Here is a 25,671-nt window from a genome sequence, read left to right as displayed (position 1 = left end):
TACCACTCCGAAAGAGTTTAGTTCAGAAAGGGGGCAGGATATGGTGTCACTTGGGACCCACACTGCCCAGTTACAATTTAGCTCCCTGGAAGTCTCTACTCCACCAGTTTTTGCTACTAACCCCTCAACTCTGCCTCCTTTTCTGGAGGGCAGAAGGTGGATGCCTAGATGAGTCATTGGAAGATTGGCTGGGCATGCTTCTCCTTAAGCAGTCATATTTGTTAAAGATTGATAAAATCAACTTTGAAGCTCAAAACCCAAGAAAATGCCTCTTTGTCATTTTTTCTCTCTGTATAGTATATCATGAAAACAGAACATACACTGTTTCTTTAGTGGTGCAGAAAGGTAATGGGTACAAAGGAACACAGGTTGGCAAAGCAAACAAGTAAGCTTCTTGATTGATACCTTGAAATTTTCTCCCACTGCAGTTGCAAAGAATATAGACAGGGTGCTTAACACATAGTATGTTTAATAATGTGTACCTGTGTTTCATAATCTTGAAAATATCAGCTGGGTTTGTGCGAGAAGTAGACAGAAGTAAGGACAGGAGATTGTTAAGGATGCACATTCCCACTTGGTATCTCAGTGATCACTGGATCTGCCCCCAACTTGCTTCTCTTACAGTCTTCCTAGCTCATTGATGGTGACACTGTCCCTCCAAGTATTTAGGCTGAGATCCTTGGTGTCCTCCTTTGAGTACTTTCTTTTTCACTACATATCTAATTTGCCAGCACATCCTGTTGGCCCTACTGTTTAAAATAGACCTAGAATCTGCCTGTTTTTTTTTTTTTTTGTTGTTTGTTTGTTTTTTTAACCACATCAACTGCTACCATGTTTATCCAAGCCATATCATTTCTCCTGGGGTGAGTTGAAATAGCCTACCAAGTGTTCTTTGTGTTCTTTTGAAAAATCAGTTTCCTACCCAACAGTGACTATATCCCATTAAAACTTGGTAGTTCATGTTATTACTTTGTTTAAAATGACTTCTCGTCTTACTCAGAGGAAAAGCCAAATCCTCACTATGGATGGCAAGGCTTTCTCCAGCCACCCCCTGCATCTTGTCACCGTCACTTGTTTAACCTCTCTTCTCCTAGTGGGCCCCTCTTGCTCGCTCAGCCTTAGTCAACTTCACCTCTTTGCTGTGTTTCAAACATACCAACCTTGCTCTGCCTCAAGGGCTTTGTTCTTGCTCTTCCTCTAAATAGCTGCTTGGGTCATGCGGTCATATTCTCTTCTCCTTTGGGTCTTTGTTCAAATGTTACCTTCTCAATGAGGCCTTCCTGACAAGCTGTTGGAGATGGATTCCTTTCCCCTATGCCCTCATCACGTTCTGACAAATCCATATAGGGTTTGTCACCACCTTTTAAAAAAGATTTATATTTTATCTATTGTCTTTGTATTCTCATTAGAATGAAAGCTCCATGAAGCCAGCTGTTTTTCACTGTCTTGTGCACTATAAAATTCCCAGCCTTGAGATGAGTGCTTGACACAGTGTAGACCTTCAGTAAATATTTGTTGAATGCCAGACTATATGGATGAGTCCTAACAAGCAGAAGTAGACAAGCTTTTTGAGCAGGGTTCACACTCATACTTATGTTTTAGGTTTGCTATGATATCAGTGTCCAGGATGAATGGGAAGAATGAGAAAGAGGTTTGAAGATTAGTTAAGAAGCTATCTATACAAGAAAAGGTGAAGGTCTAAACTGATTTGGTAACAATGGAACCCAGTGAGACAGACACTTGGAGGAAGAATCCCTGCTAACCAGGGGTGTCAGGAGTAAAGGATATTGGATGGAGGTAGGGAAAGATGCAAAGTCAGTTTTAATTCTACATTTCTTTGACAGAATGTGGTAAAAATGACATTGACAGTAATGGAGATAGGAGAATTTAGGAAGAAAAGGGTGGTTGAGAGGGAAAAAGGAAGATGACTTTGTTTTGGTTTTAAGTTTTTTAAAAAAATTTTGGAAAATGTACATGACATAAAACTTACCATTTTATCCTTTTTATATGTACAGTTCAGTGGCATTATATGTATTCACATTGTTGTACAGCCACCATGACCCACACCGTCTGTCTCTAGAACATTTGTAGCTTCCTGGACTGAAAATCAGTACCCATTAAACAATAACTCCTCATTTCCCTCTCCCCCCATCCCCTGACAACCACCATTCTACTTTCTGTCTATGAATTTGCCAACTCTAGGTACCTTGTATGAGTGGAATCATACAGTATTTGTCCTTAAGTGTCTGTCTCATTTCACTTAGCCTAATATCCTCAAGGTTCATCCATGTTGTAGCATGTGTTAGGATTCCACAGCTTTTTAAAGCTGAATATTCCATTGTGTGTACTGTTTCAGCCACATTTATTCATCTGTTCATCCACTGATGGACATCTTGTTTTTGCCTTTCGGCTATTATGGATGCTGCTGCTATGAGCATTGGTTACAAATATCTGTTCAAACTCCTGCTTTTACTTCTTTTGGGTAGATAGCCAGAAATGAAGTTGCTGGGTCAGGTAGTATTTCTATGTTTAATATTGTGAGGAACTTCTGTACTGACTTTGGTTTTAGATGAACGTGTTTGAGGTGGAGAGTCTAGTACAGTTAGGACCGCAGCGTGAGTGAGAGCAACTGTAGCTAGAGATTGCACTTCAAGGAACCTGACAGATGTGATGGTTGAAGAGGGGAGAGGGAGAAAGAAAAGAGTTGAACCTAGGGCTGAGTTGTAGGAGGGAGCAGGAGCTAGGGGAGCCAGTCAATGAGATAGAAAAGGAGCTATCATTAGGAATAGAACCCTGAGTGTTGATACACACTTAGCTCAAACTCATCCATATTCATTGAGCACTCTTAAGAGAACTTCCTTTCAGATGAATAAGCTTCTATTTAAGTATGACATTACTTTCAAGGGTTCAGGTGTTGTAGGTCACAGATCACTACCGAGAGTTGAATTTCTGAGACACAGATACTTTTCAAAAGGTCCTAGAAACACTAAAAAAGCAGAGCATTTTTATATTCCTTATTTGGTTATTCTCCATTTCCTATTTTGCATTGGTAATTTCCCAGTTCCTTTTCTTCCCCCCTCAACCTTTAATTGAAGTGTGACTTACATTAAGAAAAGTGTACAAACTACGTGTGGACCACTTGATGAATTCTCAGATATTTTATAATATGTATCTGAGTAACCAACCCCCACATCAAGAAATAGAATATTGTGCTCACCCGGGTGATTCCCTTCCTGCCCCCACTTACTCAGTACCTCCATTACCCTGATTTCTAGCACCATAGATCAATTTTCCCTGTTTGGAACCTTATGTAAATAGAATCATGTAATATGTACTATTAATATTTGTGTCTCACTTCTTTAATACTGTGTTTGTGAAATTTATCCATGCTGTAGTGGGTTGTTGTAGTATATATTTCACTATGTGCTCTCACACATTTATTTATTCATTCTCATGTCAGTAGGCATTTGGGTGGTTTCCAGTTTGAGACTATTGTGAATAGTACTGTAGTGAACATCATCAAAGTTTCTTATTAAAATAGGAATTGTGCATGCTATGTTCACCTCTTTAAAGTTGCCTTGCTTACTTCATTTAAATGCCTTTTCTACTAAGTGCCTTCCCACCCTACCTAATTATCTTCATTGTTAATACAAAATATATTTTCTTTCATATTCGTTTTGAAAGCATGAAGTGCCACAAGGAATTGGGTTTCTTAAAAAAACCTGTATCTACTTGTATTAAAATTTTCCTTTTAAATCATGTGTTTTAATTTTTCTCAGCTATCTAGATTATGTGTCTTAAATGCACATTGAACCTGTCAAAATTCTTCATCTCTTAATGAGGTGAATTGTTCAACCTTGAAACAAATATTTTAATTTTGGCACCATGATGAGTTGGAGAAAATGAATAGCTCCCATATACTTAATGCAGATTTGTTATCAAACTTATATTACAATTTACATAGCAATAAAAGGAAATTTAGCTGAAAGTGTATTGTGATATTTTATGTAATTTTTCTTTTCAGATGACAGTCTACTTTGGTATAAAAATTAACATTACTAATTCAACATTGATGAGAAATTTTTATCAATCAGCTATTTCATGATTAAGTTGAAATTTGCTATGTTTAATAAAGATACATAACATATTTTATGTTTGTATGGATATGTGTCTGTGTGTATATATACTTGTCTGTTTGTCTGTTTAGCTTTTTGTTGACATACTCACTGAAACCTTTTTTACAGAAAGAATAATAGAAGATCACGAACTCTTGATTGAAGTGCTATCTAACTGGGGAATGGAAGAAGAAAATAAGCTATATTTTAGAAAAAATTATGCCAAATATGAATTCTTTAAAAACCCGATGGTAAGTGAAATCCCCATTAATAGTTATGGAAAATAAATGAATCAGTTACATTTTATGTGAAAAAGAGAATCACTAGAAATAAAATACAGTCCTATTTGGTAAATTGTAGGTAAAGATTCTGGTTCTTTAAAATTATGCTCACATTTCTTATTCTAACAATGATTAGTCAACATAATACACAGAAGTTCAGATACATGGTTGAAATAATAATTTTTGGCCATATTGGGAAACTCTGAATTGAGATGAATTTGGGTTATTTATTTAAAAGTACTAAGAAACCTAGTTTTGGGGAACCATTGCTGCTTTTTTTGTCATTTAGAAAACAATTATACATTTGATTTAGGAAATGAATTTTTATGGATCCTCAAGCAGATTTCAATATATTATAGTTTAATACTTTTCACAGGATTTAGGAAATTTAAATAAGAGATTTTCTAAAGTGAAAACAGAGTGATGACTATTGGGAATGTTGGAGCTTAGCCAGAAATTTAAGATTGACATGATTCCTGCTGTTCCAAATTATTTTGTTTTCAGTGCAGTAATTTCTGAGCTGCGTAGAAATGGGCTAAAGACCAGTGCACTATCTAGTAAATACTGCTTTCATTATAGTTCTCTTTAAAAGAAAATAAATGTATGTCACATTCTAATGAAGACTAGGGATGTAGAGAAGTCAGATTAGCCTCTGGGCTCATTATTTGAATTGTTTTTGCCTCTGCAGCTGTAGCATATTTTTACACTAAGTTTTGGATAATTGGATTGAAATGATCCTTTATGAAAAATATATGATACACACTATTATAGAATATTTTCAAACCCTGAAAGACCTCTTACATTCCCTTTTTATTTTAACCTATTAATAGAAACATAATGGGCTGATCTTTGACAAAGAAAATAAGAGTTCTAATAAAAATTAAATAGAATCAGAATGTGAAGGGGAAGTGTTTTCTTGTTGTGAATCTTTATTAAAAGCAAGAATTTAAAAATTATATTTAAGAAATATGGTTTACTGCTTGTTTTTGGTTTTACTTATTTTTTTGTTTAAACAAGGCTGGACATTCATTTTGTAGACCTAGAGTAGTGCTTGTCAACTTGGGGGTGATTTGACGATGTCTGGAGACATTTTGGGTTGTCACAGCTGGGGGGTGCAGGAAGGCTGCTAGTGAGTAGGCTAGAATGATGCTGAACATCCTACAATGCACAAGACAGGCCCCTCCAACACAGAATTATTAGACCAAAATGTTAGTGAATTGCTGTTGGAAAACTCTGCCCCAGAGGAAATAGAGTAGAATATATTTTCCCAAACTTGTCTGATCACAAAATTTACCTAGGGGAGAATGGTTATTAAAAACACAGGATCCAGGACCTGCCCAAACCGACTGAATTAGAAACTCCAGGAATGCAGCCTGGGGATTCCTATTTTAAACAACTGCCGTGGGTGAATTTTATGACTAAAAAGCTTGGAAACACAGTAGCTGGGGCCAGGCTCAGTGGCTCATGCCTGAAATTCTGGTCATTTGGGAGGCTGAGATGAGGAGTACAAGACCAGCCTGGGCAACATAGCAAGACCCCATCTCTGATAAAAGAAAATAATTAGCCAGGCATGGTGGCATACACCTGTAATCCTAGCTATGCAGGGGGCTGACATGGGACGATCATTTGAGCCCAGGAGTTTGAGGTTGCAATGAGCTATGATCAGGCCGTTGTACTCCAACCTGGGTGACAGAGCAAGACCCCATCCCTTAAAAAAAACCAAAAAATAGAAGGTGGAAAGGACTGTACTTTCAGTCCTCAGCCCACTTTAAATCCTGGCTCCTCTTTGTTGTGGGCTATGACCTTGGGCATATCCTAATCTCTTTACTTCTGTGAACCTATACTGTCCATAGTCTTTTAGTACCTGTGAGCATGGTTGCAGTACTCAGGGGAGAGATGTGGGGGCAGGCACATTGTCAACTTGAGAGCAGTATTTTATAATTCCAGGTACATGGATCTAACTACATCAGCATCATCAAGGGATGTTTGCTAATCTTTGGACTCAACTCCAGACATTCTCATTAAGATGCCTGAGGGCAGAGTCCACGGACTAGCATTTTCAAAATCCCTTTGGGTGAATTTTAGACACGCTGGTTTAAATAGCTTTTGTTTTAGATTACTATATTGGTTATGACTGAATCTTTTCTAGCATGGGTTTTGGAATTATTTAACCTGTATCCTCTTGTCAGTATTTTTTTCCAGAGCATATGGTATCTTTTTCAACTGAAACAAATGGTGAAATATCCCCTACACAGATTTTGCAGGTAAAATATATTTTCATTAAAATATATAAGTAATAGCATAATAAAAGGAAACTTTGAGGTCTTTTTTTTATACATACCCAGATTTTGAAATGTTATGCCTTGCATGATTATTTTTTGCTGGAGGTCAAACCAGAACAAAAAACAAAAAACCCAGGTAAAGAGTGGGCCCTAAATCAACAAAACCCTGTAACAGTATTCTTTTTCTCAGTTTTGGCCAATTATCAAAGGATTTTAAACATTTAAAAATGTGCATCTTGAAAGAAACTTTCAGAGTTTTGCTCTGTGATGTGTGAAAAGATTAGTCTTTTGAAAAATCAAAATTCCCAGTAAAATGTATCTATTTTACCAACAGATACTCAGTATTGGCTTTCATAATAAACATCCTTAATCCTACTTGCAGTAAGATATTTAGCAATTAAATGAAAGGTGAAAAAAATAGAATGTATGTATTTCATACACTAACATTTGCAATAGCTGTGGCAGAAATCCTTGCATAGAATTGTAAGATGTTCTTAGCTGAATTAAGAGTATTACTTACAGAGTTAAAAATCTCCTTAGTTTTATGTCTACTGGGCTCATTTTTTCCCCATGGTCAGTGGCTTGAGATGGGTCATTTTCTAAGACATTGTCATTGTAATAAAAGAACAGTTTTAGTTATTTTATTTAATTTTTGATAGAGCAATAGATTCTATATCAAAAGCTCTGCAGTTGTTTTTCACAGGTTGGGCAATGTCTTTATAAAGGTGGCGGTTTGCGCTAAGCCCCAGGCATCCCCAAACCCTCTCTGTATTCTCCCATCTTTAATGAAGATGACTTTTAATATTTCCAATATAGCTATGACCTTATATTAATATATATTAGGTAGGTACATCTATCGCAGAGTTATCTTCTGTGAGCTTTTTAATAGGTTGTATTTCATTTGTGTGCTTCATAATATTTTGGAAATATGATTAGTCCCAAGAGATGTTTTAGAAAACTGCTTCTATGCTGCCGGGTTTTCACAGAGACACCCCGTCAGAATATTAGGGTAAGGGGCAGCAGCAGCTGTGCCCCAGGACTCACAGATCTCAGCCGTCTGAATGTGTCGCCACCGTAATGCAGCCCGGTGGGGGGATGGAGTTTTTCTTCTGCCTCCTCTCACGAGTCCTCCCGTAACATAGTTATATTGCTTTAATGTAAAATTATAAAAACAAGAAAAATCATAGGCTGCGGAATCAGATAGTCCTGCCTGTGTCTCCTGACCTCTTCTCTCCACTGAGGCAATGTTTCCACTTTTTAAAAGGTTTCTTCTTTTTCTAGTGTGACCTCTGTGACTCCCTTTTAAAAATTTAATTGGTTTGGTTTAATAACTTGGAAAGCACTCAAACTAAAAAACCTACTTGCCTGTTTTGCATGTCAATTAATTATTATCTGTGGCTCATTAAATTAAGAATTTTTTTTCCGTAATCTATTTTAAAAAACATAAATATCCACTCTCAGCCTCAGTAGCCTTTTAAAATGTTACATTGTTTTAATTAATAATTTCTCTTACTTTCACTTTTCCCTTTTGCTTTTGTTTGTTCGTAAAGATTTCTGGTTTCTTCTTTTAATGATACACTCATGCATTTCCCCTGTTGTATTAAGGGCGCTGAGCACAGCCTCTCAGGTAGAACTATTCCTTTTCATTCTCTTTTTCTTGACTAACACTTGCCTACTGTCTCAATTATTACTGTGTAACAAACTACCTTCATGGCTTAAAATGGCCACTCACATTTTCCCAGCAATTTTGTGGGGCAGGAATTTGGGAAGAGTTTAGCTGGATGGGTCATCTCTGAGGCACGCTGGCTCAGTGGCTGGGCACTAAGAATCTGCCTCTAAGATGGCTTTTTCATGGCTCCATGTGCCTAGATACTGCTTGGAGCCTCTTTCTCTCTGTCTCCACGTAGCGTGTCATCCTCCAGGGCTTTTCCAGTTGCCTTGGGCTTGTCACCTATGCTGGTCTCAGGGTAGTCACCTTTCTTACTTGACAACTGGCTTCCAAGGGTCAAGTGGCAGAAGGCACCAGGCCAGTTAAGGACTACACCTGGAGCTGGCAGAGTGTCACTTCCACCATATTCTATGGGTGAAAGCAGCCAGAGGCTTGCCCAGATTCAAAGAGGTGGAGACTTCACCTCTTCATGGTTAGGGGGCAAGAGCACATTGCAAAGGAGCATGTGGGATGGAAGATTTTGTTGCGGTTCTCTTTGCAAAACATGACCTGCCATATCTACCCACAACTGAGAACCACAGACGACAAAGAAGGGATTGTTTGCTTTACCCTCATCAAGGAGGTGGACTTGGCTCAGCTGCCTACTTCACAATTGAAGTCAGGATTGTGGTCTTACTTACACCATAAGGAAGTTGATAGTAAACCTGTAATGTCAGGGAACCCACGGAAAAGGTTGAAAGTATATCAGGACTTAACTCTATAGATGACAAGCTAATAGCTTATAGTATAATTTTGGTATTTGGATAAGTTACTGATCACTTGGAATATATATTTTGTGAGCATATTTTCATTTCATTTTTAACCTGTCTCAAGTTTTTGAAAGACTCTGATTTATTTCCTATTGTGTATCTATATTGTTATTTCTGTAATGGTATATAAATGGTATTGATGCTGTTTGATTTTATGTCTTTATGTTTGAAATCTTAACATGATTTGTATAAGGCTACAATATCATTGATTCAATAAGGGTGTGAAAGTATCTATTTCTTCCAGATGTTTCTGAGTTCAAGCACGTATCCTGAAATTCATGGCTTCTTACATGCAAAAGAACAGGGAAAGAAGTCTTGGAAAAAAATTTACTTCCTTCTAAGAAGATCTGGTTTATATTTTTCTACTAAGGGGACATCAAAGGTAAATTGAAGTGTCAGTGATGTGTTATGTATGATCCATTAGCTATAAGTTAAGACATGCTTTGCTTTGTTGTACTTATTTCTTTATTACTCGATGTCAAGCATTGATCTTTTTTTTGGATCCCAAACATTTGCCATAATGTGTTCAAACACTATTTAGCTTTATTGCTTACTAGTTTTAACATATATCTTTGATGGAATCTACATGCTCCTATTTCAGTAGCACATACATTACTTGTTTTTCCCCACCAAGAACTTCTTTTTTTTCATCCTAGGCTGCAGATTTTGAGGCCCACTGTAGATTACCCCTTTTCTTTTTACCCCAGGTCATATGACTGATCTTGTTCACTTGTTGAAAATATCAGCAGAAAGAACACTTAGTAACACTCAGCCGAATCCTTTCTTTCTCTTTAGTCATTTTGTGCGTGTGCTATTCTGTCTCCTTACTTAGATTATACATTCCTAGATGAAGTTATGATGTTTTGATCAGGGATGGATGGATGTGTTTATCTGCACGCTTTGTATATATACATATGCACACAGTTCCCTAGGAATACATGTGCAGAAGTCCCTATGTTCCTTCCGGCAGGTGTGAACAGCTCTTGGCCAAAGAAAAACCCAAGCGGCACCCGGAGAGTGGGAGAGCCAGCTTTATTACGCCAGTGGGCTCAGAGAGGCATACCTGCCACCACAACTCTGAGCGCCCCCTTTTTGTTTTCTTTTAGTTTTATACCTTTTGGGGGGTTACAGTTAGCCAATGGCAAGTTTTCACAAAAGTCACCTCATTTACATAGTAGTCAGCCAATCAGCAGTATGTCCTAAAAGTTACTTCATTTCTTCATTGGTAGTCAACCAATCAGAAGTATGACCCCAAATCACCTCATCAGCTGTGAGCATTAGTAGATGCTCAATTTAGGAGCGGGGTAAGTGAAATAAGCGGGTTTTGGTGGAACGCCCTGACACCTATGCACGTCCATAATCACTTAGGATACACTGCTCAGCACTCAGTCTTTGTTTCTCTGTGTCTAGTCTATGTCCTTTATGCCATATAGTCTGTGGGTTAAAAGTGTTGACATTTTATGCAATGCACTGACATCTTTCAAGTAAAACTTCTGTGCGTTTTTATGGGAGGTTATTGTTATTTTATTTTCTTGCATCTGTTATCAGTGATAATGCTGTTGTTTCTTTATGGGTAAACTGTTATTTCTCTCTAGCTATTTTTCAAATATTCTTATAATCATTGGTATGCAGGAGTTTCCTTGCCATATTTCTAGGTGTGTTGAAATATAGTCTGCTAAATCTTGTTTGATTCTCAGCACACACATTCAATCTGCAAACTCATATTTTTCTTTTATACTAGAAATGCTCATCCATTATTTATTTGACTATTTCTTTCCCATTCTCATCATTTTATTTTTAAAATCTTCAGTAGGTTTTTCTGTTTCGATTAGTCATGGCTCCAGATGTCCCTTGGCTTGACTAACAAATCTCTGCCTTTGTCTTCACCTGGCCTTTTCCTCTTTCTCTCGGTGTGTCTCTTATAAAGACACTTGTCATTGGATTTAAGGCTCACCTGGATAATCTAGGATGATCTCATCTTGAGATCCTTAATTATATCTGCAGTGACCCTTTTTCTGAATAAGGTTACATTTGAAGTTTCCAGGGGTTAGTGCATGTGCATATCTTTTGGAGAGCTACCATTCAACCTACAACAGAAAGCCACTGAAACATTTTGAACAAGGGAGTGAAATGATCAAAAGAATGTCTTAAGAAAGATTAGTGTAGCCATAGGGAGCTTGAAATGTGGAGAGAAATAAAAAGAGATTAAGGGAAGAGAGCCTCAGGGAGACAGAGAGAGAATAGGGAAAGAGAGAGACACATAGAGAGGAATAGAGAGAGAGAGGAAGGGTAGGAGGGAGAGAAATTGATTATATGCACAGGTGCCAATTAGATGTTCATTTCAGTAATCCAGGTGGAGGTGATGGGGTCTAACCTAGGATGAGCAATGGAGGAGAGAAGAAAGGAATGGCTGTAAGATTAAATGGCTATGGCCAGATTTTGGTGACTGATTGATATGAGAGAAGAGGGAGCAATTAAAAATGTTGTTACTATCACAAGAATGGAAAAACAAGCACCACACATACTCACCATTAAATTGGTACTACTTGATCAACACTTATGTACACATATGAAAATAACATTCATTGGGTGTCAGGCAGGTGGGAGGGGAGGAGGGGATGGGTAAATTTACACCTAATGGGTGCAGTGCACACTTTCTGGGGGATGGACACACTTGTAGCTCTGACTTGGGCAGTGCAAAGGCAATATATGTAACCAAAGTGTTTGTACTCCCGTAATATTCTGAAAAAAATGTTCTTAGGGAAAGATAAAAGAAAATATATAGCAAATGATGTAAAAACTAAAAATAAGAGGTTTGCTGGAAAGTTATTCTCTTGGAAGGCAAATAATGATCTTAGTTCTAGATATGTTGTAATGAGGATGAAGCATCTGAATGGAAATGCCCAGAACACAGCTAATGATGGAGACCAGATATTTGGGTAATGGTACTGGCAGGAGATATGGAGCTGCAAAGGAGGCGTACTTGACCCTTGCCCATATTTTCCCCAACTATTCTTGTATAGCTTCCCCTGTCCCTCATATACAGTTTTCTTTGTTGCTTATATGTGCATATTTTCTTGTAGTGTAATGCTTCATGGAATGGGGCTTTACTAATTTAGTAATGGGTCCCCTTACAGAGATCTTTTATTTTTAGTATATACTATTTGGCTACTAGTAGTCTGTCATGCACATAGATTTAACTAATCTTTTTTTCAGCATGTGAACCAGTTTTCAAAGCTTTATGTTATAAATAATGTTACAATGAATATTAATCATTTTTGCCATTAAGGTTTCAGACTTGCTCTGAACCATTTTAATGAGGTTGCTCTTTTGCTAGTGTTCCTAATGTATGAAATAACATACAAAGTGTTTTTTAATCAAATACGTGCTGTAACATCTTTTTACTTTTAACATCAGAGCAAAATGGCTTCTAAATCTAGAAAGTCATGTTTATCTCATTTTAGTGATTCTTCACTGGAAGATATGATAATGTCTCATTCACTTCCAAATTCTCACTTTTTAAACAGGTTTCTCATTAAAATCCACTGCCCATTATATTTTTACTTCACCCTTTACCTCCTTTCCCTCCCACAATATAACAAAACAGCCCTTCTTCCTGCTACTGGATCAGTGCTCTCATCCTTGCAATGGTCTACCCTTGGGCTAGGCAAAATTGTAAACATTGGACCTCTATTCTCAGCCAGGTCTTAGTTCTCCTCAACATAGAGTCTGACTTTGCTCTTCATGAATACATAATATTCCTTTTCTCTAGGCTGTGCCTGATGAGCTCACGATCTATGGTGTATACATGAACATGATTTTAAGATCCCCTTCCAAGAAAAAATTTAGATGCTGTCAATGATTATGACCTTGATATAAATTGTGTAGATCATCTAATATCTAAGATGGCGTTTCTACCTGACAAGGCAGCTATTTCCTGTCCTTTCCTCTCAGGAGGGCTTGATTGATTTTACTTTCTAAAGATATAAAGATGTAAAAGCTGTAGGGGAGTTAGTTAACCACTGCTGCAAGCCTTGGAAATGAGGCTAGGAATTATATTTACAGAGAAACCTCTAAGTACCCTTCTCTTTATCTCCCTCTTCTATACACGAGCATGTTTAGATTTTGCTAACTGTGCCAATTCAGCCTTGTAGTCTTATAGTGCTGGTGCTGTAAGCCTGATAGGGCTGTTAGTAGTGGAACAAAAATCAATCAAGAGAAAAAAACTCTTCATGCTTTTTATTGCCTTCCGGTGTTTTTTGAGCTGCCCGGTAGTCACATTTGAATGACTCAGCTATATTGACTTCTACAGCATCAGTACACAGGGAGGGTTTTATTCCATCTTCATAGAAATCGGACGTTTTGACTAGCAAATTAGTTTCTATCAAGAAATATGGTTTTAAAAGCCATGGCAATAAGAGTACCTTTCTCCTTCATTCTCCCTTGTCCAAGATGGTGTTTTTTTTTTTAAACACTTTTCTTTTCTTCCTCATCCTCCAATGGAGTTAGAAACTATGGTTATTCATGAGATTAAAATGCTTAAAAACAGTGACCTATAGAGAAACTCTTGCTCTACCTGTCCTTAGAGATGGAATGAACCTTACTGGTAAATGACAATGAAATTATTTTGGATTTGAATAGGGTAGGGTTGCTCATTTTGCTGAATGTTCTGTGGGTTGTTTTTGTTTGTTTGCTTTTGTTTTTCAGAGCACTGTTTCTCAAATTTTAGTGCATATAAATCTCCTGGGATCTTGTTAAAATGCAGATACTGGTTCAGTAGGTCTGGGGTGGGCCCTGAGATTTTGCATTTCTAACAGGCTCCCAGGCGGTGTGGATGTTGCTGATCTGAGACCACGCCACTAGTAGTAAGGTTTTAGAGAACAAATGCATTTTGGACAGTTTTGATTACATATTCAACCTCAGAATTAAGCACTTCTCCAAGTTATTAACCTATCACAGAATAATATGACCCGGTGATTTCCCATGACCAGCTCGAAATCTCATGGATTTCCTGGAGAAGAAATAGCTGTTCGTGGTTCCACTTTGCCTTCAAAATCAGAAACATTCCACTGGCAGCTAATTTCCCTTGGACTTAATCTGTGCAGGCTTCCTTCTTTTTGTAAAGCAAGAAAAGTCCTGCAGCCTATCTCGTTATTTCCTGTGGTGTGTTCTGCAGTACACAAACCTGAGGGATGATATTGTGTCTGAGCAAGGCAGAAATCGTCTCTTTCTCCTTTTTCTTCCGTAACTGCTACAGAAGCTCGAACTAACCTTCTTCCCTTTGTCAGACTGTCATTATTTGAAACGTGGATGAGGAAAACATTTCCCAAAGCCTTTCTTTGCTACCTTTTCTCTCTCTCAGATTCCTTGAAATAGTAGTTAAAGAGAATAGGAAGTTTAAAATAGGAATTTATATATTTATATTATTGGAAGTTAAATTATAAACAAACTGCCATTTCCCAAATGAATTAAAATTATATCCAGTTCCTGGTTATTTAAGGATACAGTGTCTTGGTTTTTCTTTCCTTTTATTTTTGTGACATCATACTGACATTCTGTTTGGAATAATTTTTTTTTTTTGCCCAAGGTATAAATGATGTGATATAATGGAAATGGGAAAAGAGTGCAAAAACATGTATCCATTTCGATACACAAATTTTTTTTTTTTCAGGAACCACGGCATTTGCAGTTTTTCAGCGAATTTGGCAATAGTGATATTTATGTGTCAGTGGCAGGCAAAAAAAAACACGGAGCACCGACTAACTATGGATTCTGCTTTAAGGTACAGGCTTAATATTTTGATAGATGAATAAAGCAAGCCTCAGTCTTTTAGGTAAGCTTGAGTTTCTTTTAACTTCTTTTAAAAAGAGACAGCTTTCTCTTATATATATAGGAGAATTTTAGTGACTTTTATTTCAACAGGTGTTACCTTCAAGATATGCATTAACGATAAACAATGTGCTGTGGCCTTCTAGCCTAACAAAGCGGGAGGGCCCCGAGACCTGAAAATGCTCTGTGCAGAAGAAGAGCAGAGTAGGACGTGCTGGGTGACCGCGATTAGATTGCTTAAGGTAATCTCGCTGGAGGCTTGAATTTCTATTAAATGCTGTGAGGACCATAAAAGTTTGGAAATATCTGTATTTCAAACTGTGAAGACTCACTATGAATCTTGGTGGCTATACGAGAAAGGAGAAAAATCATCACCACCACCAAATGTGTGTATTTTTTAAAAAAAAAATCTAAATGATAAACATTTGCAGAGTGGAATAACCTAATACATTTATTTTTAATGTGTCGACTAAATATTCCATTTCTAGAAACTTATTTTGTTTTTGTAAAAGTATTACCTACATAGTCAGTATATCTGAATGAAATGACTCCTATATGTGACTTAGTTTACCTTTTAAAAATGTTGCCAGCAAGTTAATGTAAAGTGTATTTACAAATGTGCCACTTGAATTCCTGTTTTGTGTTCCATTTAAGTGTTTCGTAAATTGCTTTCTAGTTTGATAACTATGACTCAAATTATATAAATTTTACTATAAATATATTTTTTAAACATCTACTGCTGTGCTAAGTAGAAATTACAACTTCCATAAGCATAATTTGTTGGTGGAGCATTTTGAAACAAGTGAGAATATTCTAAAGGTAGGTGCATGTACGAAAGACACAGGTAGAACTGATTTCTTCCCGAAGGTATAAAAAACACATATTTGTTTTTGAAACCTGTATGCCAGTAAATTTAATACAACTTTAAATTTATAACAATTTTCAGCCATTGCTTTCTGAAGATAACTGCTTTGATAGTCACAACTGGGGAAAGAAATTACAATTTTTTTTGTTGTTGTTGAACAGATACAGTCCCCAAAGAATGTGCCTGTTCACATTAGTCAGTATCATTGCTGCAGAAGCCAACCAAACATAATTGATCATTGCTGTTAAATTTTGGGTTTAAAATGGGAGCTTTATTATTTTCCAAAGTACTCTTTATATTAATAATTCATGCATGGGCACTAATATAATTTGCCAACATATAGATTATGTATATTATATACATATTTTCCATGTATTATAATAGGAAGATTCAGATTGTTAATAATATATATATATATATATAGTAAAGCTATATTTTTAACATATTTAGAAATGAAAATCAGAACAACTGGGGCCTCGTGAAATTTCTGGGCTATTCTGTTTTATTTAGCCTGAAGAAAGGGATGCAGTAAACTTTTTAACTGATTTGTAGTTTGTGTATTTTCCAGGTCCGCTATTTTTCTTCTGCCATTGACACTTTTACCTCTTCTGTAATCTGTTGACCTTTTATTAGTATCCAGGTTAAGAGAGAGCTCAGGGTAAAGAAGGGCAGAATAATCATAATCAGAATTGTTATCATACCAGGTTTAGAAGAAAGCTTTATTTTATATTATAATTTTTAAAATTGAGATCAAATTCAAAAACTAAAAATTAACCAAACTATTTTGAATGTGAACAATTTAGTGGCATTTAGTACATTCAAAATATTGTACAACCACCACCTCCCTTTAATTCCAAAACATTTTCATCACCTCAAAAGGAATTTCTGTACCCATTAAACTCTCAGATTTAGGCAGCCACCAATCTGCATTCTGTCTTTTTGGATTTACCTATTCTGAATATTTTATATAAATGGAACCATCCTATATGTGACATTTTGTACCTGACTTTTACTTAGCATAAGGTTTTGTGGTTCACTCACATTGTAGCTTGTATCAGCCTTTCCTTTCTTTTTATGGCTGTATACTATTCCACTGTATGTATATGTATGTTTGATAAACAATTTATTTATCCATTTATCCATTGATGGACAATTTAGGTTGTTTCTACCTTTTGACTACTGTGAATAGTACTACTATGAAAACATGTACATGTATTTAAATACAAGTTTTCAATTTGGGAGTATATATGTAGGAATGCAATCGCTGGTCATAGGGTATTTCTGTATTTAACTTTTTGAGGAAATGCCAAAATGTTTTCCACAGTGGTTGAACCATTTTACTTCCTATCATTTTTAAAAACTTTTTTCTACTGCCACTTCACAGCCACTAAGATGACTATAATTAACACACACACACACAAAAAAAGGAAAAGAAATGTTAAGGATATGGAGAAATAGGAACTCTCATATATATAAGTAGAATAAATTAGTTGAGGTGTTTTTAAAACTTCTTAATAGTCTATTATAAATCTGGCTTTTCATGTCAGAGTTGTGGATATGTGTATTCTCCACAGGTATCTGTTCTGTGCTATCAAGAGCTTTGGGGAGCCAGAACTTCTCAGATGAGTGCTCTGCCCTGCTCTATGGGGCTGTCTTTCTTTCTAGCCACTGAGATCCCTTCTGCAAGGTTTGATGATGGTGGTCTCTTGATCCCACCAAGGGTTTCAGGCAATGACAAGTCAATTGGTCCGCAGTGATGAATATAAGATGTTGTAGATTATAGGATGCAGTCAAATTTGTGAATGTTAAAATTTGAAATTCATGTCTAAGAATTTCTTTAATTCATTTCCAGGATGCTTAGCTTCTGCAAGAAGATTGTCCCCTTCTCACTTTGTTTTCTCATCTTAAGTGTTCTCACAGCCTCTTCCAAATCACAGATTCCTAGTTCAAAGACGCTCCATTCTGTTTGTTTTCTATGGCTGCTGTAACAAACCACCCCGAATGCAATGGCTTGAAACAACACCAATTTATTGTCCTACACTTCTTTACTCCAGAAGCCTGAAAGGAGTCTTACTGGGTTAAAATCAAGGTGTCAGCAGGGCTGCATTCCCCCCTAGAGGCCCTGGAGGAGAATCCATAGCTCTTGTCCTTTTCAGCCTTTAGAGGCCACCCAGACTTCTTGTCTGGGAGCCATTTCTTTATCTTCGAAGCCAGCAATGTCACACCTAGTCCTTCTCACACCACTATGTCCCTTTTGTTCTGTTTGTTCTGTCTCACTCTCCCACTGATGAAACCCCTGTGATTACATTGGGCCCACCCGGATAATCCAGGCGCCTGACTCCACCCTACAATCAGCTGATGAGCAATCGTAATTCCCATTTGCCGTGTAGCCTAACATACTTACCGCTTCCAGGAGATTAGGATGTGAACATCTTTGGGGACCATTATTCTATCCACTGCAACCATGTTCCCTGTTCATTTCAATAATGGCAGAGCTTTTTCGGATGAGACTAGAGAGGGAAGGAGGCGTCAGTGAGTACTTTTATCCTGGAGGCAAGGAGAAAACCAAACAGAAAAGTGATGTGATCTTTACACTTTAAAGTATCCAGATCACAGGAAGCCAGGGCTTGCCCAGGTCTCACAAGGCAGATACATCTGCAATGATCTATTAGTAATTAGAGGAGTGTGTGGGCTTCCTTCCCCTGGCAACTTGTTGTCAGTGGGGCTCTTTGATCCCCTTGGCTGGTACAGCTGGCCTCCTTGGTATTTTTATAAAAGTCTCTCTAACACCTGTTTTGTTTGTCTCCTTTGGTTGTCTACTGTGTTATTTCCAGAGTTTATCATTGTACTTAGTAATGAGCAGGAAGGTATTATGTTGACTGGACTGGAAATGCTCTCTTGTTTTCATGACATATTACTTATTAGATAAAGCCTCCTACCAAAAATCTGGCCACTTATTTTATTCTTATTTCCTTTTCTCTTTCATATATACATATAAACTCTATGTAGATTATATGGGTACACTCTTATTCTCTTTGGAGAAATTTTAGTTCCATATAGAATTGTAGAAAATATGAGATTTAGAAAACGGGAGATTTGCTCATGTAGAGTGTTCTTGTTACCTGCTGTCTCTCTCCCTTCCCTTCAACTATAACTCTGCTAGGTCTTCTCTAATATTTTTTGGTTCCTTACCTGCCCCTTCCATAGGCTAGGGAAATGTTAAGGTGACCCACACCCTACCTCTTTCTTGGCCAGAGTTAAATGCCTACTAAAGACTTCCAGCAGCACACAGGCAACTACCTAAGCACTGCCTGTACCAGGGACAATACATCTTTGAAGAAAACAGTAGGTAGCAGGCTTTTCAATGCAGATAAATAAAAGGTGGCGAAGCAGCATGTTCCTTGTGAAAGTGTTGGTCTGAGGTTATTATATATTCTCCAAAATGAACTTGACTAGGAATTAAGCTCCTCTGCCTTCTTTTTAGAGTAGGCTTAGAGTTGATTTTAAATAAATTTCATTAAGCACCATTAATGTCAATCAAACCTTAAATTAAAAAATAATTTTTAGAAGTTGGGAAATAATTGGATAAAGAAGTCAACACAGAGAATTTTAAATGACTGTGGGTTTATATTCATGTTAATAGCAAAATCTTGAAAACAGTGACTCTCCCAGACCCCCTCTGATTTTTTGCCTAATTACCAAATACATCCATTTTGCTGGAATTGCTTTTAAGGAAATAATCTTTAGTAGAGAGACAGCTCTGTTGGACTGTTTAAATGGAATTTATCCTACAGGTAAGATTTGATTCCATGATGTCTGTTTCATCTTTTTTATATAGGACTTAACTTTTAAGTTCATTAATACTCTGTGAAATGGAGAGAATTATAGAGTGTAGCAAAAAAGAAAAAAGAAAGAAAAGCTGTTTATACCATTGCTTGCTTGTTTTCTTTTCTCTCTCTCTTTCTTCTTTCTTTCTTTCTTTTCTTTTTTTTAATCTGGCATAAACCGAAGGTGGGCAGCTTCAGATCGGGACACATCTTAGACAAATTTGATCATGATAGTTGGCATTCTTAATGTTTCTCAAACTAATAATCCATTTATAACCCAGACCTACTTTCCAGTTATGACCTGCCAGTCCATTCTGTATGATTCTGTCTCCTGAAAGTGAGGACACTGCAGTTCTTATCTTCTACAGTTTACATTGTATTTTGAAACCCATTGTTGGAAATCAGCTTGATTCTCCACTACTTTGGTTTCCCTGAATTTGAAGCAAAATTTAAACATAAGAGTATTGATACAAGTATGATATACTGTCAGGAATCTTCAATATAGGGTCATGTTTATGGATTTACCAAAGAGACAATGTACTTCATCAAGTCAGTTATCAGAGAGTTACAGTGAATTTTACACAGTGTTGCTTAGGATGTGTGTGAGGTTTTCAGAATCTTTGTTCCAGAAAGCTGGGCCCCCTTCCCAAGGAAGCTTTCTTGTCGTGAGACAGTGTACCACTCCACATGATTATGGTACAGTTTGGTTCTAAGAATAATGACTAGAAATGTCAGCTCCAGAACTTTATACTGGTGAGCTAGACCTAAAATTTGGGTCAAAAAAAAAATCCTTTGACTTTTAAATGTAACACTGTATGGCACTGAAAGTTCATCTTTCAAAAGTTTGTTTGCTTTACTTGTTTGTTGTAAAGAAAACTTATACTTATTTTTTGTATTGTTATTGTCTAAGTAATGAAAGTGTTGATTTTCATAAATTATCAATGTAGTAAAAGTGGTGGGAATGTATTTTTACTTATATATTCTGCAGTATGGAATGCAGCTGTACCAGAATTATATGCATCCGTATCAAGGTAGAAGTGGCTGCAGTTCTCAGAGTGTATCACCCATGGTAAGGATCAAATTTTTCAACCTGTATTTTATTTTATATTTACATTATGTTAATTTATAATTATATTACATTATATTACCAATATTGTGTTATATTACATTTACATTATTTCCTGTTGGTCAAGTCAAATAAATCTTTGGCACCATTCTAATATATTGTTACATTGCATTTTTAATTCTTGGATTTTTATTTGTTTGCAGCCTATGTGATAAAATCACAACAGTATATATGAAGTATTCAATTAAAATACATGATGCTATATTTTAAAGAAAATGCTTAGATATTTGAAAGAATTTTGTGAGTCATTCTGTGTCATTATAACATTTGAGGATTAGATCTTGATAATTTAGAGAACATTTTCCTTGGATTATAGATTATGTTTTAATTATTGGTTTTGATTATGGGTTTATTTACTTATTTTAATACTGATTCTGTGATTGTCATAGTCTAGTATAAAGATGCTAATGATTTGGAATTTTAAAAGCTGTGATGTAGACATGTGAGCTTTCTTGCATTCTGGTTTTCTAACGGTCACTTTTTTTTTAAGTTCCAGGTTCGTAAAAATCAAACTGCTTTCCAGGAAACCCAAAAACTGCAAGTCAAAATATAGGTCACGCATTACATTAATTCTAGCACCACCCCGCAGATTTATACTAATTGTAACTTGGATATTTATTTGCAGACATAAACAGACACATCTTTGCCCTTCTTTAGAATCTCATTTTAATTTCCTGTGCATTAACACAAGAAACTTATTTCTGAACTTAAAATTTATGTTCTACTGTTTTCACTGTTCTCCTTCATGTTGAGTATATTAGGAATTCAGTTGTATGCACCTGTGTTACAAATCAGTTGATGTGCATTTTTGAAACCTATGTTTCTTTCCACTTAGGTTAAAAATATGCTCTTGATTGGCTGTGACCAAGGAAGGTACATTTACCCCCCATGTAATGTAGCAGATGAAATGCTCAGTTCTAGGAATGAGGCATGAAATAATGTTGATTATGAAGCCTGATAGACTATATAGAAAAAGAACTTCAATTTTGTAGTTATGTTGCTTTAAGTTATGGAAGAATAACTTTTCATCTTAGTCTCATATTACTCTTAAGCCCTAAAATAAGAAACTAAGGAATGCAATGAATTTTTATAAAAGCAATCACTTAAGGTGAATATTTTTTACCATTTGTCGGCTTACACTTATCTTTCAATCCACATGTATATAAAAAGAATAATGAATTTTATTATCTTAATCCTTTCCTAAATCCCTCCAAATTTCTTTTGGAGTCCAACGTTATTAGGATGAGCGTGTTAATAGCAGGCAGGTATTTGGAGGCAATTATTGTTTAGTGTCCTCTTAATCATAGGGAAAAATTGTTATAAACAAAGTACTTCCTATCCGTATCACTGTCGTTAACATTATAAATATGGTGTTATTTTTGCTTTTTTCCATTGAAAGTGATCCTGCTGTTGATCAAGATGTATATGACAGTTTGGTTAGTGTGGTTTTACTTGTTCAGTCAACACCAGGTATAGGAAGAGACACTCCGTGAGGGAATCTGGTGGGAACAGGGTTTGCAGGGAGAAGAGGTTCAGGTAAGGAAGTGTGTGGTAAAGAACTGTCCCGTGTGGCAGTTGTCATGATCAGACAGAGTAGCATGTGAGAATTACAGCTCCACTATTCTTAATTTCTGTGAAGGAACCTGAGAAGTTTTAGGAGATACTAGTGTTGACTTTGGCATCTGTACGGAATCCTGCTGTTAGATAGATAGCTATTAGGTAGCTATAGATAGCAATCCTGCTGTTCTAGATTGTTAAGGAAGAATCAGTGACCTAATAGATGCCCCTCCCTGGCCTTGTTGCTTTTCATCCAGGGGCTATATTCTGTGAGTGACACAAAAAAGTTAATATAACGTTGGTTATATTTTTAAAGAAACAATGTTCTTTTCTTAAATTTTCCAGGTACACATTTTGAGAAGGAAAAGGGGGAAAAAAATTCTCATGCCATAGTAAACATCAGAGTTATTTATAGCACGTGACAGCCACCCCTTTGAAATGAGAATCAGCAGCAGACATTTCAGGAAGCCAAATATTTGGTCCTTTTTTAGGGCAAACAAAGCCTTCATTTAAAGGACCATCTGTTAATATGGCCCTGGCTGGAGTGAGGGGCTGGAGGATTTAGGGAAGGTGGAATCTACTCAAGTCCTTTTTAGTCTTCACTTTTTACCCGGGAATGGACATCCTAAACTGCGGTTTCTTCCCTGTACCGCCCACTCTGTGCTACTTAAAGGAACCCTAGACAGGACATATCTGTTACTGCTTAGTAACATATCTGTTACAAAGCCATCTGTGTGGCCCTAAGCCATTTGTGTGACCTTGTGAGAATCACTGGTGTCCTGTAGTATAAAATAAAGGTGATGGTTGCACAGTCCCTAGAATTCATTGCATGTCTGATATCCTGTGCCCTCTTGCTAAATGACTGCACTGCAAGTTCATCTAGATCCTTCAAATGGTATGACAAAGAGTATGTGGCTACTAGTTGTCACCTAGCAAATACCTGCAAAGCATTTTATGTGCAAACCTCACTAAGAGTGAATAGGTCTGATCCCAAAGTGTGGCTTGGATAATCCAGGATATATTAGGGCTTCTTCTTTCTTAGAAAGCCATGCCATTAAAATCATTGGCCCCTCTTCTTAGGGCCTGCCCTGTTCATCTCCTGAGAAGAAAGAGCTAGAAAAGGGGGCAAATACTTGAGAAATACAACTGATTCTGAATGTTATCAACATTGCTTTCCTATGTGAAAGAAATTGAGCTGAAAATGACCTTTTGAGTTTGTCAGACTATGTGTTACTTCTGTTTCTTTGTCCATGGAAGGGAAACTATTAATTTTTCATCTACCACCTGCCATTCGGTAGAAAACATTTGCTATATATTCCTGTTTGCCCTCAGTGTAGTTAAGGTAGCAAATGTAAAGGTTCCTTATTTATATGATGGTCTCCTTACATATGTCAAGTAATTAGGGAACATGGGATCTTGTTTTATATTCTGGCCAGCCTTACTAAAGGGGAAGAAAACCTGATTATGTTTATTTTTCTTTCCTAATGGTATTTTTATGTTACCAGGAACTTGAGATTACAGAACCCATCTTGGCCTGTGAGGGGAGAGATATTATAAGGATAAAGCTATTACGATTGAGGCTAGTTACTCTGTGGTTTGGGCAGGTGGACTCTTTTCATTAATGTCAGCAAAGCAAAAGTATATCCGACTGGTCCACAGCCCGGCACAGAAGATCACGGGGTGAAAAGGGCAACTAAGGTGTGACAGCAAATAGAGATTACAGAGACAGCATCTGTCTGGAAAGAGCAGCTGTCAGTTATAAAGGCTTCTGTAACAAATGAAAGATTGCATGCCGGATCTCTAGAAATAGAGATGAACCGTAATAAGATTGGGGCCTCTACAGCATGGTTTGAAGAGAAAATAACAAATGCTAATAAAGTGGGATGGATGTGTGGTGCAGTCATAATGAAGCCCTAAAATTTTTTTGTGGATAAGTTTTGTTTGAAGCCCTTATTTGACTATTGTCTGTTAACTAGGCTAGACAGGGCTGAATCCACATAGACAGATATAGAAATTACCTCTTGGGTACAGTGTTCACTATTTGGGTGATGTGTACACTAAAAGCTCAGACCTCACTGTTATACAACAACCTAACAAAAGTGCACTTGTACACCCCAAATATATTGGAAAAAAATACTACACAGAAAAAAAAATGGTTTTAAGCCACAATCTCCCAGATATAGACTGGCTTATAATCTATCATTATAACTCCATGTTTGATTTTGCTCTTCTATTAATTAGTGGAGAAGAACTGTTAAATGTTTTCCATGTGGATCTTTTTTTGAATTTTTTTTATCTTTTGGAGAGTTTTAATTCCTTGTTCATACTGTATAAACCAGACATCCTCAAACTATAGCCCGTGGGCCATGCGGGTGTTTTTGCCCATTTGTTTTTTTACTTCAAAATAAGATATGTGCAGTGTGCATAGGAATTTGTTCATAGTTTTTTTTAAACTATAGTCGGCCCTCCAATGGTCTGAGGGACAGTGAACTGGCCTCCTGTTTAAAAAGTTTGAGGACCGCTGGTATAAACCAAGTGATTCTCTTGACTAGAGATTTTGACAGTTGTCTCTTTTTTTTTTTAGAATTCATGTCTTGTTGTGGGATGGTGCACTTTTTAAAAGATGGTTGTGAAGTAGAGCCCCAAACAAACAAAAAATGAAAAATAAGATCTTGGTTTTGGATATTTTACTTTCACCTCAGAAAATATGAATACAAGAATTAGTGAAAACAATGACTTTATTACGCGTTTAAATTATGTTTGTTTAATGGTGTCTTCTTTTTGTATCGGTTCTTTCATCATTCAGGCTTATTTTTGTACCTCTCATGCGGCCACGGGTAGTCTCACAAGATGAAAGTGTTCATATATTAAATCATGGAAATTTTAATAGTATGAAATTTCCTGAATTATTATTTCACTACATTTTAGTTTCTAAATGAGATGAAAGTTGATGTGATAAACTTTTAAAATACATATACTAGTTTGTTCCATTATAAAACGTGACTATTATTTCTACAGTGATGTTGTATGTCAATCTTACAGCTTTTGTATATCTTTAATCTTTCAAAACAGCTGCTTCATAAGTAGGTGGATTTGACATTTAATTGATGATTGATGAATCTCAAAGCTTAATAGAGAGATGAATTCAGAAGTAATGGATCATTTTAACCATAGGAAGGGTTATTCCTTTCTAAATAGAAGTTTTCCCATTTCATTACACTACAGAATGTGAAGAGGTTTATTTTAGAAGAAAGACATGCTTACTTTGACAGATTTTAGTCTCTTTACTCAGCTCTTAATTTAGTTACTTT

The 25,671-nt window shown here is 36.5% G+C and overlaps 1 protein-coding gene across 3 annotated transcripts in view; it reads left to right on the top strand.

The window, feature by feature from the left end:
* Positions 1-25,671, top strand: part of GRB14 (growth factor receptor bound protein 14) — a 112,716-nt gene that overhangs the window by 82,065 nt on the left and 4,980 nt on the right. For all 3 annotated transcript variants that reach the window (XM_012750033.2, XM_012750032.2, XM_012750034.3), the window contains 6 exons: positions 4,245-4,366; positions 6,586-6,660; positions 9,401-9,538; positions 14,828-14,938; positions 15,132-15,227; positions 20,666-20,746. In XM_012750033.2, coding sequence (XP_012605487.2) covers positions 4,245-4,366; positions 6,586-6,660; positions 9,401-9,538; positions 14,828-14,938; positions 15,132-15,227; positions 20,666-20,746 — 623 coding nt within the window. The remainder of the gene's footprint in view (positions 1-4,244; positions 4,367-6,585; positions 6,661-9,400; positions 9,539-14,827; positions 14,939-15,131; positions 15,228-20,665; positions 20,747-25,671) is intronic.

This window comes from Microcebus murinus, chromosome 8 (genome assembly GCF_040939455.1).
Source record: "Microcebus murinus isolate Inina chromosome 8, M.murinus_Inina_mat1.0, whole genome shotgun sequence".
Taxonomy (NCBI): domain Eukaryota; kingdom Metazoa; phylum Chordata; class Mammalia; order Primates; family Cheirogaleidae; genus Microcebus; species Microcebus murinus.
Note: the sequence above shows the minus strand (reverse complement) of the source record. Positions and strands in the feature narration are given on the sequence as shown.